This window comes from Lutzomyia longipalpis, chromosome 2 (assembly GCF_024334085.1).
Source record: "Lutzomyia longipalpis isolate SR_M1_2022 chromosome 2, ASM2433408v1".
NCBI classification, from domain to species: domain Eukaryota; kingdom Metazoa; phylum Arthropoda; class Insecta; order Diptera; family Psychodidae; genus Lutzomyia; species Lutzomyia longipalpis.
The window spans coordinates 24,876,135-24,889,822 of NC_074708.1; the positions used below are offsets into that span (position 1 = coordinate 24,876,135).

Genomic DNA, 13,688 nt, shown 5'->3' on the forward strand with positions numbered 1-13,688 from the left:
AATTAAAAAAATCGAAACTTCTTAAATTATTATGTGTTAATAAAAACGCATTTTCTCACACCACATATTGGTATTTTATTTTGCATTTTCCTTTCTTTTTTTTTCCTAACCACAACTAATCAACTGTTGGGCCCTTCCTGTGTTGCATATTCACATTTCCATATAAACCATCCCTTTGCACGCTCAATAGCTTTGTGGTGGGTGCACAAATTTGGATGTATAGCAAAAGAAAAAGTCCAATTATTTTACGAATGAGTGGAGCACATGTGAACTTCCGGTGGGAAATGAGAGGAAGAGAAAGTAACAAAAAAAATGAGAGAATTTTATTGCAATTTCTCTTCCAGATATCCATTGTAATTTATTTGCTCTATTTGAAATTGGGCTGGAGCGCAGTGTTCGGATCATTAATTTGTGTGGCTTTAATGACGCCGCTACAGTTTTTAATTGGAAAAATGATGTCAAAAAATGCGGAAAAAATGTCGGTAAGTGCATTATGATACCAACACACCCCCCCCCCCCCCCAAACTCCATATAAGGGTCACATATGTTTTGTGGGAAAAATTCATTCTCTTGAATTCCGTGCATGAAATTTCATTTTCATTAATGGCATGGGGGGGGGGAGTTATTAAAAATGTAGTTTTTAATTTATCAACTCCCACATAGTACTTCCAAGAATTTATGTATACGCTCCGCAGTTGATTTTGTGACACTTTTTGATTACTTTTTACACACGCGAAGAATTAAATGAGAATCATGGAAGAGTTTAGCCCACAATTCCTTAATATGTTGGCTTTTTTACGGGAAAACTTGTTAATTAACCATCACGATTTGCATTTAAATCTTCTGAAGGAAAACTTTCACACACACACTCTTTATGAAATTCCCACAAGAATGACTTTTACTGCTACTTAATGAATGAAATTTCCAATAAAAGCGCATTTTGATTTTCTAATTTCTTGTCAGAATAACTTGACTCCTCTGGAACATTTTCCCCTCTTCCGCCCTGATACCGTAAAGAGAGACGAAGTTTGTGGGATTTTACGGTTCTCAATGAAACTAATTTGAAACTGCCCTGGGAATGGAGTATGTGATTCTGTGAGACCCATTGAAAGTTGCTTTGGTGGTATGTCTATATAGCACACATGAACTAAAATGTGGGAAGACGTTCAAAAAGAGATGAAAAGCAATGAAAGCTCACTGTTCCTCACCAGTAAAAACCCACAAAAAGGATCAATATTTTCGAGTGATTTCTATATAGGAAGAAGTTAGTCTTGAATTGGCCTTTTTGCACTCTCTTTCCCCCCTCCCCCCTATAATGGAAAATTGGGGTGGGATAGTGCAAATCAGTTTATGGTTTTTTGCATCTTGAAACTTTTGTAGTATTGTGAGAAAAATCAATAATATATTTTATTCTTGATGTCATTGAATGTGATATGGATATAGGAAGGATATTCGTCACAGTGAGGAGATGAATGGCCATAAATTCAGCGAGAAAACACAATGATGACGTCATTGTTTCCATTTTTAGGTCAATTTTCTTTATTCGTTTTATGTAGCTTATCTTCGTCGAATTTTCAATATCTTTTGATTTGTCTAAAAATTAATCATGGGCCGTTTGCTCTCCTTTGCTTACAGATAAAAAAGAAATTCTTTTGAAGTTTGTAAAATTCCTCTTTTAATTTTCTTTTTAAAATAATTTTGAAGCTGCAAAAAATCATTTTCTCTAATTTTGTTAATATCCTTCACAGAACAATTTAATTGATAAAACTATTTCCGGTTTAAAAATTTTCTCACTACATTGTAAAAAAAAAAACATTTTCAAAAATATTTCTTCCTTTTAATATTAATATTAAGGATAAATTTTCGCGCATTAGTGTAAAAGCTCCCGCCCAAAGTTGTGATGCATAAACTAAGTTGTGCAATATTTTTTGAAGTTGCTGAAGCTGAAAAATTGCTCTGCAAAGTTGGGCGACTTCCTGAAACTTTGCATAATGCAAATCGTGATGGACAAGCAAGTGAATTGGATGAACACTCCTCCGTCTGCAGAGTTCATCCGATGTAAATGTTTCAATCATTTTTGATTGGATTACTTTGTACGGATGATGGTGCTAGAAGAAAAGTTTTCTCCTGCACCGAATTTTCCATATTTTTTTTTCACACCAAAAATTTCAATGCTAAGTCTGGTGTGAATTGGTAAAGTCCCCTGGAGAGGTGTTTTCCTGTGATTAATCTATTTGCCTTCTCATTTAACACCTCCCCTTGCGCAGCAATACACCGATGAGCGATTAAACAAATTGAATGAAATACTTCTGGGTATCCGGATAATAAAGCTGAATGCATGGGTGGAAAGTTTCAAGGAACGCCTCCATGCTTGCCGTGAAAAGGAGTTAAGACCCATGAAATTGGACTGTATATACTGGACCGCACTGAGTGAGTTTTCCGTCTTGAATGAAAACTTTTGTTGGGGATAAGTACCAACTATTCAACCCCTTTTTGCAGTGATGCAAAAAGCCCTTTTTGCGGGGGGTGGTTAAGTTTTCAATTTGCTAACTTATTTTTCCCTCCTTTTTGGTCCTTTTTTTACTCCTTTACGGACAGCCTTCCTAACTCATGTAGCCTCAATTCTCATTGCCTTCGTCACATTGGCCATTGCGACGAGCTATGATGGAGATTTTTCATCGAGTCGTGTCTTCTCAGCCCTGGCACTTTTCAATCAACTCACAATTGCACTCTTTATCTTCCCCATTACTGTGCCCATTACCATTTCCGCCATCATAAGCACACGCCGCTTGGAAGCCTTTATGGCCTTGCCAGACGTTCACAAGGAGCTCGATGGGAGTCAGAATGTGGCACGTGTCCTAAGTCGTGGCGATAATTTGCTGGATATCTATGAAAATGAAGATCTCAGTGACACGACTACGTCGGAAAATCCCACAGACGTGCGAGAATCCCCATCAGATGGGGGAACCTCTGCTGCTGCTGCCGCCCCACACCCCGTGGGTGGGCATCGTGGCAAGTCAAAGTTGCGAAAAAGCAGCCTCAGCTTGTACAGTCAATTGGAGCGCAATCGTGAAAGGAAGAAGCAGCCACCCGCCAAGGATTCAGCAGCTGCACTGAGTGACCAGCCAAATAATTTGCCCGATTCAACAGTGCTCAGGATAACTAATGGGGTGTTCACATGGAGCACGAATCACTTAAATGCCATCAATTTGCCCATAGAGCATTTGGAAGTGAATAAGGGTGAGTTTTTGGGGCGATTTATGTTCTGTTTTATTGTGTTTTTGCCCCGCAAACATTCCATCCTTCTCTTCGTATATATTTTTCAATTATATAAACGCCTTCCATGCCCAAATATTTACGGCAATAATGTATCATTAACCATTTTGCTCCAATTTTCGACACACTTTCCCTGCCACCCACCCCCACACACCAACGCCATCGTGTTGAAATGAAGATGAAACGTCTCTCAGGTATTGATTTATGGAGACATGAGAGACACTCTACATATTCGCATGACACAATAATAATCCCCCATTGCTCATTAATCTCGCATTTTCCTAATTAATCTCACGTACACCACGCTTAATTTATTAACTCACAATTTAACTGCTCATATATAGATTTTGATTCTATTATCTCTCCTTATTCTCCATCTCTCTCCTTTCAATTCTAAGATTTACAAATTAATACAAAACTAAAGATTTTCAAGAGAACTTCAGCGAGTATTTAATTACCCAAAAGAAAAAAAATCTTTTGAATAATTTTTGAATTTCCAAGAATTTTCCGAGAGAGAGAGAGGGAGAGATTATTCTCCATCAACAAGAACCTTTTCAGAAAATTCCTAAAACAATGAAATTGTTTACTGTGGTGTGCAATGTCTATAATGGAAACCTTTTATACCATGATGATGGGAAGTAGCATGAAAACAAAGCGCTAATACCGTAGCCCCACACCTGGCCAATTTCCCCTTAAAATTGCACTGAAAATAATCTTATATAAAGTATTTAAATATTCATTGGTGGTGAAAGTCGGGGTAGCAGCACCCTCTTCGCATTGTTCCCCATTAATACGGATTATTCTTTAGGTTTTGCGAAGTATTTCACTCGACAGCGGTTCATCTTGTACATAAATTAAATTTCCTGGGATTTTCCAACGATGCTCATTAATTAAATTAACGAGAGTGTTTTCAATTTTAGTTCATTTGCCATTCTAACGGGTTTGGGAGGGGGTAGAGGGTGCTACGAAGGTGATGTTTCTATGCAAAGAAATTTTGTGTTTTACTTGCAAGATATTTTGAGCCAAACCGCCATGAAGTTTGATCAACAAAATACCGTCAAAAGGGGTAAATGTTAATTTGAGTTATTATCTTTTTTCGTTATTTTTTATTATTATTCTTAAGATTTTAAATAAAGGTTTGAGAAGAATAAAGAATTTCAAAAGGAGGATTTTTCAGACTCAGAAAAAAAGTCTTACGTTAGAGTGAATGTCAGAAGTTAGAGAAGAAACATCAAATGTCAAAACAACAAAAGTCATAAAAGAAATGTCAAGCACTTTTAAAGAAAAAATATACGTTAAAAATAAAAGCCAATTTAAAAAAAAATGTTAAACGTTCGTAAAATTAACGTCAAACTTCGAAGAGGAATGTCAGATTTTATAAAAGTTGAATATTAGAAAAGATGTAAAACTGCTGAAACTAAACGTCAAACGTTAACAAAGAAATGTCAAGCGATAGAAAATGGACTACAAATGATCAGAAAAATCAAACTTAAAAAATGTTAAACAATAAAAAAGAATTAAAAAAAATATACGAAACGTTAGAAAAATAAAGTCAAACAAGAGAGCTGCATCAACTAATTGTCAAAATCTGGTCATTTTCGTACAGAAACTTTTACTCGTCTTAAGTCCATAATCAATCTTCTAAATCCATTTAAATGTCTTTTGACCTCTTCCTGTATTTGAATACCCCCTTGAATTGATTTTCTGGCTACCCTTTTATAATTAAAATTTCCTTTTTACCCTCTATGACGGTATTTACTTGAAAAAAAAAATTATTAATTTACCTTCATCATTTGCAGAAGAAATTAAACAAATAATGCATGTTTTGGAGGTATTTTATTGCTAATTATTTTCATCTGGATTTGTTGTTTAACCGCACCAACTCTAGGAACTCTAGTTCTCCTGATTATTAACAAGTTTCCAGGTAAATTTTGTGTTTTTCCATGTATGTTGTTGGAATTATCCGGGGCTATTGGTTGGTTGTTTCCCATCGAATTAATTTTTTTCACACAAATACGGTGTGAAAATTTATTAAAATGTAAATACCTATCTTGGAGCACAGGCACCCTCGTAATGGTGGTTGGTCCCAGTGGAAGTGGCAAATCATCCCTCTTGGCCGCGCTCCTTCGTGAAATTCACCTAATTTCCGGATCACTCGTGTGGAACAGGTGAATGAAGCATTAAAATTCTAATTAAGTATATTTTCGCACGTATAGGAATATTTTCTCAATATTATTACCTTTTTCTTTTGTGGGGATCTTCGTTGAATTTATATACCTTTTGCATGCCTCTTGATTTCACGTGATTACAAAATTCATCCACCCGCCCCACAAAAGCTCCCTCTCGATGTATAATTTTCTCGAAAAGCTTTTCTATAGATTATGTAGTATAGGTAATATTTTCCCTATATATGGTAGATTTGCAACTGTGGCATATGTGTCTCAGACTTCGTGGGTTCTCAACACCTCCATTAGGGATAACATCCTCTTCGGTGAATCCTTCCGGCCAAAGAGGTACGACAAAGTTGTGGAAGCGTGTGCCCTCAAACCGGACATTGAATTGATGCCGGAACAAGATTCAACCATAATTGGTGAGCAAGGAATTAATTTGTCTGGCGGACAGAGGCAACGTATTGCAATTGCTCGAGCTCTCTATTCATCTGCAAATGTTATCATAATGGTAAGGATTTCCACGGGTAAGCAATTCATTCTATATCCCACTACGGGCTATTTGTTTATCCCATAAGCAAATCAAGGACTCTTCGTAATTGAATATATACTTCCTTTTCCCGTGTATATGTATTTTAGTTCATTTCCCAGAAGATTAAGTCAAAGCTTTTTGGTTACATTTCGGTGGTAGAGCCCAGAAGCTTCAAAGCTTTTGCATTTAATGCTGGGAGATGAAAGTAAAATATTTCATGAATTGCCTGGTAGTCTCGTCATTAAGTTGTCGTTGGGAGGAAGTTTGTAAATTTAATAATTTTCAAATTGTTTTTGAAATTACCTATTAGGAATTTCATAGAAATAAAGTCTGTTTAGAACAGGAGTTAGAATTTTATTAAGAAAACTATGAGAATTGGTGGAAAGTTTATTAATTTTATCATGCAAAGTTTCTATTGAGGTAATTTATGTAACAACATTAATAACTTTTTATTGTTCTTTCAATGAAATTTTGATCGCTCTGATGTGAAAATTACATTTAAATTACTTTGTTAAAATTTTGAAATTATTAAAGAAGAAGTTTAAGGACTTTGAGGAGGAAAAGAAGAAACATAATTCCAAAAAAATAAATCAAAGCGTCGCTGGAAGCAGAAACTCTTTAAATAAAATGAAATTATGTGAAAATAATAACTTTTCAAAAACTTCTATGGATTTTTTTCATGCATAAAACCTTTCAGAATATTTTGGCAAGATCCAAAAAAGCATGAAAATTGTTATGAAAATAAGGGAAAAATTACAAAACAATATATTCAAGTAATTTTTCCAGAATAATCTATACCGAATTCTGTCATGAAATTATAATGTTGTGACCTAGAAATCTAAATCCTCATCATATCACCCTTCAGCACAAATATTTTCTGCCACAGAACAGCAAGGGGTTAACTTGGGAGTTTGGGCTTTATTTCTCGGGAAAAAACTTTCACTCTCGTACACATATAATTCCTCTACACCACCCCAATGAGAGGATAAAGCTTGCTGCGTGCGGGGTGATTGCCTGGCAAGATGCTTCCGCATTAAGAGTTCTAATTTATTATCTCATAGGATGATCCGTTCTCGGCATTGGACCATGAAGTAACGAAATTCGTTTTCGAGAATGGCATCAAGAAAATGCTCATTCGTCATAAACGAACAACTATTCTAGTTACGCAGAATCTCCAGTTGATTCGTACTGCTGATATGGTGAGCTTTTCGAATCGATTTTCCGCCCAAAAGTGCCGCACTTGGGAGCTTTATGAGTTGCTCCCGCAGATATGTGTGTGTGGCACCACATTCACACATGAATGATATAATTTAATTTTCATTCTATATAGATAATTGCCATGGAAAATCACGGAATACGCATTGCTGGCACGCTATCGGAGATTATGGAGAAGGATGTGGAATTGTATGGAGAGTGGCAAAAGTCGTGGATTGCACAGGAACGAGCAGCAAGGTGTGAGAACACATTGCAATTTATTTTATTTAACACGAAAAAAAAGAACATCCTCATTTAAGTCGACATAAACCCTTGAAAATTAATTAAATTAATTTTTTCCACTCCCCCTCTGTACTAAAAGCTCCGGTCGAACTGCAAGGGAACGCTGGAAGCTTTTTAAAAATGTTGCCAAACTGGGATTGCAGAAAGTGAATCCGGACGATGGGGAAGTAACCACGGTGAGATAATTATGTATTTTTGCAGCAATTCACACGTTAGGGTTCCCCTTGTTGAAAACAAGAGAGCATGCGGAAGGGAAATGGCAAAAAAAGGGTTTTTTTGTGGTTGATGGGGTAAAGAAACTTTAGCATTTTGCAGAGGGGAGCTCTGTACAAAAAAAAGGGTGTAGCAAAAAAAAGCTCATAGACAGCAAAAGTTATTGAGAAAACCCAAACCACTATATAATTTAACTTTTATACAAATTTCTCTTTTTTTGTGCGGGTTTTCTTTGCAAAGATTCAACTTTTTTTTTTAAAGTATGACTCTGGGAATTTTATTTTTTACTTGCCAACCATTCCATTGAGGTTTCCCATTCATTCACATTTCTTTTCTCTTTTTTTACGCAATGTTCTATTTTTTTCTTATAAATTTTTACTTTATGGAAAAAAAGGTTTTTCTTGGAAAAATTAAATTGAGCCGCGAAAAATTATGTTGTTATAAGTTGGTAAGTAAATTAATAACGATTTAACATAGACGAGATTACGAATAGATAGGATTTAAAGATAAAAGAAATGAAGAAAAATAAAGAAGATTTAAAAGAATACTTTAAAATCATTAACGACTATATATGTAAAATTATTAACGGTTAAAGGAAAATGACCGCAGAATTGTCATTTAAACGAGATAACGAAAAAATAAATTAAATAATTTTCAGTTTAACATTTATACCAGCTTAAAACCAAGCGAAAATAATAAATATAAAATTGGTTAACCCTAAAACACTAGTCTGTAAAAGGGTGAAATAAATTATTATTATTAAAATTGGTTAATTTAGTGCTAAAGAATTAATTTATTAAATAAACGAAAATTAATGATAACGCGTAATGATTAAACGGATTTGTCGACAGTAAAATAAGAGAAAAAACAAAAAGTTTAACGGCCGTAAAACCATTAAACGGATAAAGCTCTAAACGAATAAACTGTTTAACGACTAAACGAGCTTACAACGAAATAAACGAATGGATAAATTTGTCCATTTATTATCAACGAATTTGTTTTATTAAATGGCTACCTATTTAACGAATTCGTTTAAGGCAAAAAACGCAGCAGAAATAGTTTAATAGTCGTAAGATGAATTAAAGGATAAATAAATCACGATTAGAGAATCAATGATTTAATTAATGGACGATTAAAAATATAACTTTTTTCATAATCGAAACGGATAAACGACTTAACGGATAAAAAATAAAATTGCATTTTCCGTTAAAAAATTACCAAGAAACAGACTACATACATAATGTACAATATATAATTTAGTAAGACTTTATCATACACATATATAGGTACATGTAACTTGGGGTTTAATTTAGAGGCCGTGTTAATTTGTACCACCCAATATTTGAGAACATCTTCTCGGTGTTTGCAAAAACCTTTAATTAAAGCATATGTGCTACCTGTACGGTGAAACCCTTATACATACATACATAGCATTGTATGTAGATAAATAGCAATTGAGGTTTTCCTCTCGCTCACATGGTCTTTTCTCCTTGCCATTTAGCGCAAATCATCCTACTTGCCATCTAAATCGCGCTCAAGCATTTATGGTTCCCGCCTTCTGGCCCACGACATTCCTCTGCCAATTGATGAATGCTACGGCGAGGAGGTACACATCCGTCGACGTCCCAGCAGGTGGATGAGCAGAGAACGCAATGGAATGCTACGGATAAAATCACTCCAGTGTGAACCGAACAAATCCCGCAATCCCGTGAGTAGGAATATTTCCTCACCGACGCGCCTACAGACTGAGGATTCGCGCATTGCGGAAGATGATGAATGTGGTAGTACATCAAATTTGGGATTCTACAACTTCCTCAGACGATTGTCCTCGCGTCGTCATCAGAATGTAATGCCTGCCACACCGGAAGAGGAACTCACACCGCACATGGGAAATCATTCATTAAGTAGACACTGTCGAAAGGCGAGTGCCTCCAACTCAATACAGTAAGTGCGGGGGGGGGGGGGCATGAAAGACAGAGGGAATTGTTGGAGTCTTTGGGACACATTGAATTCTCGTTGATTGTAAATTATCTCATGGGTGCTCTCTTAACTCCCCCATCCCTCCATCATAACTTCTTGTAGAAAAGTTTTCTCCTCTGGGGGATAGCTTACAGTGCATCCCTTCCGCAGTAGGGTTTGCCTGAAAGTTTTCTCACAAAGTGCATTTTGTTCCTTTTGTGGGGGGGAAGACCAATGGCAACTTGTAGGATTCCCATGTAACATGGGATTGTGGTATTATATCATCTTTTCAGCTCAAGTCATACAAATTTCGGTGAGAAAACAAGACAGATTAAGTGCCCTTGAAGAGAGTGGTGTTTTAATAGTTTTAAAATTCAAAAAATTAAATTAATTATCCTTAAAATGATTTATTAGTTGAATTTCTCGTTAATTTTAATGAAATATTATTTTAAAAACAGATAAACTTTAAGCTTTGAATATAAGCTTCAAAAGCTTTAATTCAAGAGCAAAATTGCAAACTTGGTTAAAGCATAAATAATGAAAAAAAATTAACACAATTTTCTAATTTTAAATTGAATTTTTCACACTTTCCCCCACAAGAAAATGATTAGAAAACTCTTTGCAGATAGTTCAATAAAAGCTCACTGATTCAACGAGAGCTTTCACAATTTGCTCGCAATCTTGACCCTTTTCAATTCCACCGTGCAAACAGGGGGAAAATGTTTGAAGGGGAAATTCAGTTATAGAGCTATTTTCCCATCATTGTGGTTTTTGTTTTCTCAAAAACAGAAGCATTGAGGAAGAGGAGGAAGCAGAAATGGCTGTTGATTGTGCGGAAAGCACGGCAAATATGCCAAACTACGAGGAAGAGCGGAAGTATGGGGAAATTCCGTTGCGAATCTACTGGCTCTACCTCAAGGACTGTGGTTTGGGTGTTGTGGTGCTCTTTTGTCTAATTGCACTCTCATGGCAAACTCTACGGGTCATCACGGATGTTTGGCTCCAATCGTGGACTAACACTATCGATGGGAACGGAAGTCAAGCTGAGCAAGCAGATGTAAGTGAGAATATATTGTCACACAGATGGTCAGATAGATTGTGCACAGGTACATAGCTAAACTAGAGTTTAATGTATCCCCAGGAGATCCTCTTCTATAATATTAACTTTGTGTTTGATAGAATATTTTAACAGTGCGAGCTTTTGTCGCCATGGGAGCAAAAAAAGCTTTCTCTGGTGCAAAGGAAGATTGTCATGGAGAGAAAGAAAGTTTCACACAGCATAAAAGTCTCACGGTGCGATGTACAAAATTATGCACAATGGGTGTGTGGCAGGAGTGTCTTGTCGCGCTTGTAGTATTTCCTTGTACTTTGAAAACATTCTCCTTGTGCCCCCCACGTAGGGGTAACTGGGGTAAAATAGTGAATCGGAAAAAAAATAAAATTTATATCTCAAAAAAGTAGTTGCATTTTATACCCATGCCTAAGCCTAGAAAGTTTCATAATAATTGATCCAATATTTTGGCTTTTATTTGAAAAACAAATTTTTCGAACGTCAAAGTTTCTGACCTTTCAACTACAAATTAAGTTTTGGCGAAATTCTCTGCAATTTTTTTTTATCCAAATGCATTTTTAGATAGAGTAACTATTGCTAAACAAGAATTTAATCTGAATTTTCCAACAAAAAAAAATCCGAGTTTTCCCGTAGAACACTGATAGCAAAAAGTACTCCTTGGGGCAAAATGGTGAATTTGGTGTTTTTTAAAATAACTTTTTAAATTAAAAAAAAAACATTCCTTGATCAGTATAACTATTACATACAATTTAGGATGTTTAATCACTCACTATTACTAATTTTTATAAACTAAAAAAAAGCAATTTCTTAAATTTAACGTTATTTTTATTTTTTGTATTTTTTTCTTATTAAAAAAAAGTTCTAATTGGTACACAAATCTCTCATTTTCAATAGAAATTATAGTACCTTGCTTAAATAATTTCATTAAATTAAGTTTAGCGAACAAAAAACCGTAATTCACCATTTTACCCCAGGATTGGGGCAAAATGGTGAAAGTCAAGGGGTTGGAAAATGGGCTGAAAATGCATTTTCCAGATGAGATAGAAAGAAATCGTCTGAGACAAAGTTGTAGCCCGGAAAATTTCCTATAAAATAGTCGTCATGAGAAAACTCAAATATTTTCAGGGAAATCAGGAAAAATTATCTCCCAACAATTCACCATTTTACCCCAGTTTCCCCTAATACAGTCGCGCATTGTCGCAAAAGTTCGCACTTCATCCTATATATGGTTCCAGGTGCAAGGGATGGATGTTAATCAATTTACCGTGAAAAGGTGCTTTTATGAGGAGGTATTCAGGAGACCAATTAAGGGGATGCTCTATTGAGCTCTTTCGGCGAAAGGGTAATTAGATAAGATTTTAATCTGAAGCCCCAGTAAAGGGAATCAAGGGTTGGTGTATTTAATCGCTGCTGACGTGGCTTATATAAAATGCCTTCAATTTTGTATGATTTTTTTTGAGAGCAAGAAGATAGGGTACGATCATTTAGGAGTTAGAACATTAAGGTTAACCATACGATGAGTTCAATAATAAAATAATATGTCTTATTCTTCCTCTTCTCCAAAACAGTCTATGCATTACTTCAGCGTGTACGCCATCCTATCGGGTGTATGTGTCCTGCTATCAATGCTCTCAACTCCAATTGGCCAATATGCTGGACTTCGAGCACGTCGTAAAATCCATACGAAACTACTTGATTCCATTCTTGGGAATTCCCTTCGATTCTTCCAGACGACTCCATTGGGTCGAATCATGAATCGATTCAGCAATGACATGGCCATAATTGATAAGGTTACAATCACCATCACCTTAACATGCTTTGAGCTTTTACTCCTTTTGCCATTGAGATGCTTTTTTTTCTTTAGGGAATTTTGCAATAAGGGAAAATAACTTTAAATATTTCTCACTGATTTTTTTGTTTTGCAGAAAATTGCCCCAACAAGTCAGCGTCTCTTGCAATTCCTCCTGCTGTGTCTGTGCTCAATATTAATTAATTCCTCTATCTCTCCTTGGTTCCTTCTGCTCTCACTCCCAATTTGTGCCATTTACTACGGACTTCAACATTTCTACAGGAGTTCATCCAGGTATACGTAATATGACTTTCTCTTCGCCCTACCCCTCACAGCGCAAAAGGGTTTACTTTAAACTCCCCCCCTAAAACCCATATCAACCCCTTATAGTTCTAACTTTGCCACGATAGAATCAAGAAAGCACAAAGATCATACCTTTGGCTCATATACACTGAATAGCTTCCTCTCTAAATGATAAAATCATGCATGATTGAGTATCCTTTTACACTTCAAAAATTCCACCCATTACACCTCCTCCCGCCCCCGCAACGTGTTTCCATTTCATTGAGCTATCTCGTGAAATATAATGAAACATATTCCGGGGTACATTAACTAATTAAAACTTACTGAAATGGATTTCCCGCACACGCGTCTCCACCTAATATTGCTTTTTAATTAGAAATCATGACACCAATATAGAAGATTTTGAATTGTAATCTCTCTCCACGCGGGGGTGGTTGCGCGACAATCTCATTGCTATATTTAGATGAGAAGTTTAGCATTGTGTTCTTCCTTAAGTGCTGTGATTCCTCGGTGAAATGAGACACAAAAGCCCCCGTGGGTATTTTCCCAGGAAGTACTTACATTTGTAAGAAAAAAACTTTGTCCTACTTTTGCAACAACACCTTCTCAGTTTATCTTCCACGGTGTCAGCTTTGCGAGGAAGTTTTCCCACCCACCCCAATTCCCCCATAAATGACTTAATGAAGGGATTTTCAGGATAACCACACATGGCTTTTTCCCTTTTATCCCTTTTATGAACTTAACATTAAAAATGTTTAGGATGTTATCTAAAATGATTTAGAAAATTGAGCTTTTTTCAATTAATTCCAAGACAAATTTTTTTTTATTTTATAATTTTGTCTCATCAAATGTAGCTTAAAATTTACCCTTGTTCAATAA

The 13,688-nt window shown here is 35.8% G+C and overlaps 1 protein-coding gene across 1 annotated transcript in view; it reads left to right on the top strand.

Moving 5' to 3' along the window:
* The window catches only part of LOC129789563 (ATP-binding cassette sub-family C member Sur), a 31,240-nt gene that overhangs the window by 12,254 nt on the left and 5,298 nt on the right, over positions 1 to 13,688 (top strand). Inside the window, exons 5-16 of the mRNA XM_055826431.1 lie at positions 345 to 482; positions 2,268 to 2,430; positions 2,599 to 3,240; positions 5,339 to 5,444; positions 5,694 to 5,955; positions 7,038 to 7,175; positions 7,307 to 7,428; positions 7,553 to 7,649; positions 9,188 to 9,630; positions 10,435 to 10,702; positions 12,286 to 12,507; positions 12,643 to 12,800. Of these exons, the coding sequence (XP_055682406.1) occupies positions 345 to 482; positions 2,268 to 2,430; positions 2,599 to 3,240; positions 5,339 to 5,444; positions 5,694 to 5,955; positions 7,038 to 7,175; positions 7,307 to 7,428; positions 7,553 to 7,649; positions 9,188 to 9,630; positions 10,435 to 10,702; positions 12,286 to 12,507; positions 12,643 to 12,800 (2,759 nt within the window). The remainder of the gene's footprint in view (positions 1 to 344; positions 483 to 2,267; positions 2,431 to 2,598; positions 3,241 to 5,338; positions 5,445 to 5,693; positions 5,956 to 7,037; positions 7,176 to 7,306; positions 7,429 to 7,552; positions 7,650 to 9,187; positions 9,631 to 10,434; positions 10,703 to 12,285; positions 12,508 to 12,642; positions 12,801 to 13,688) is intronic.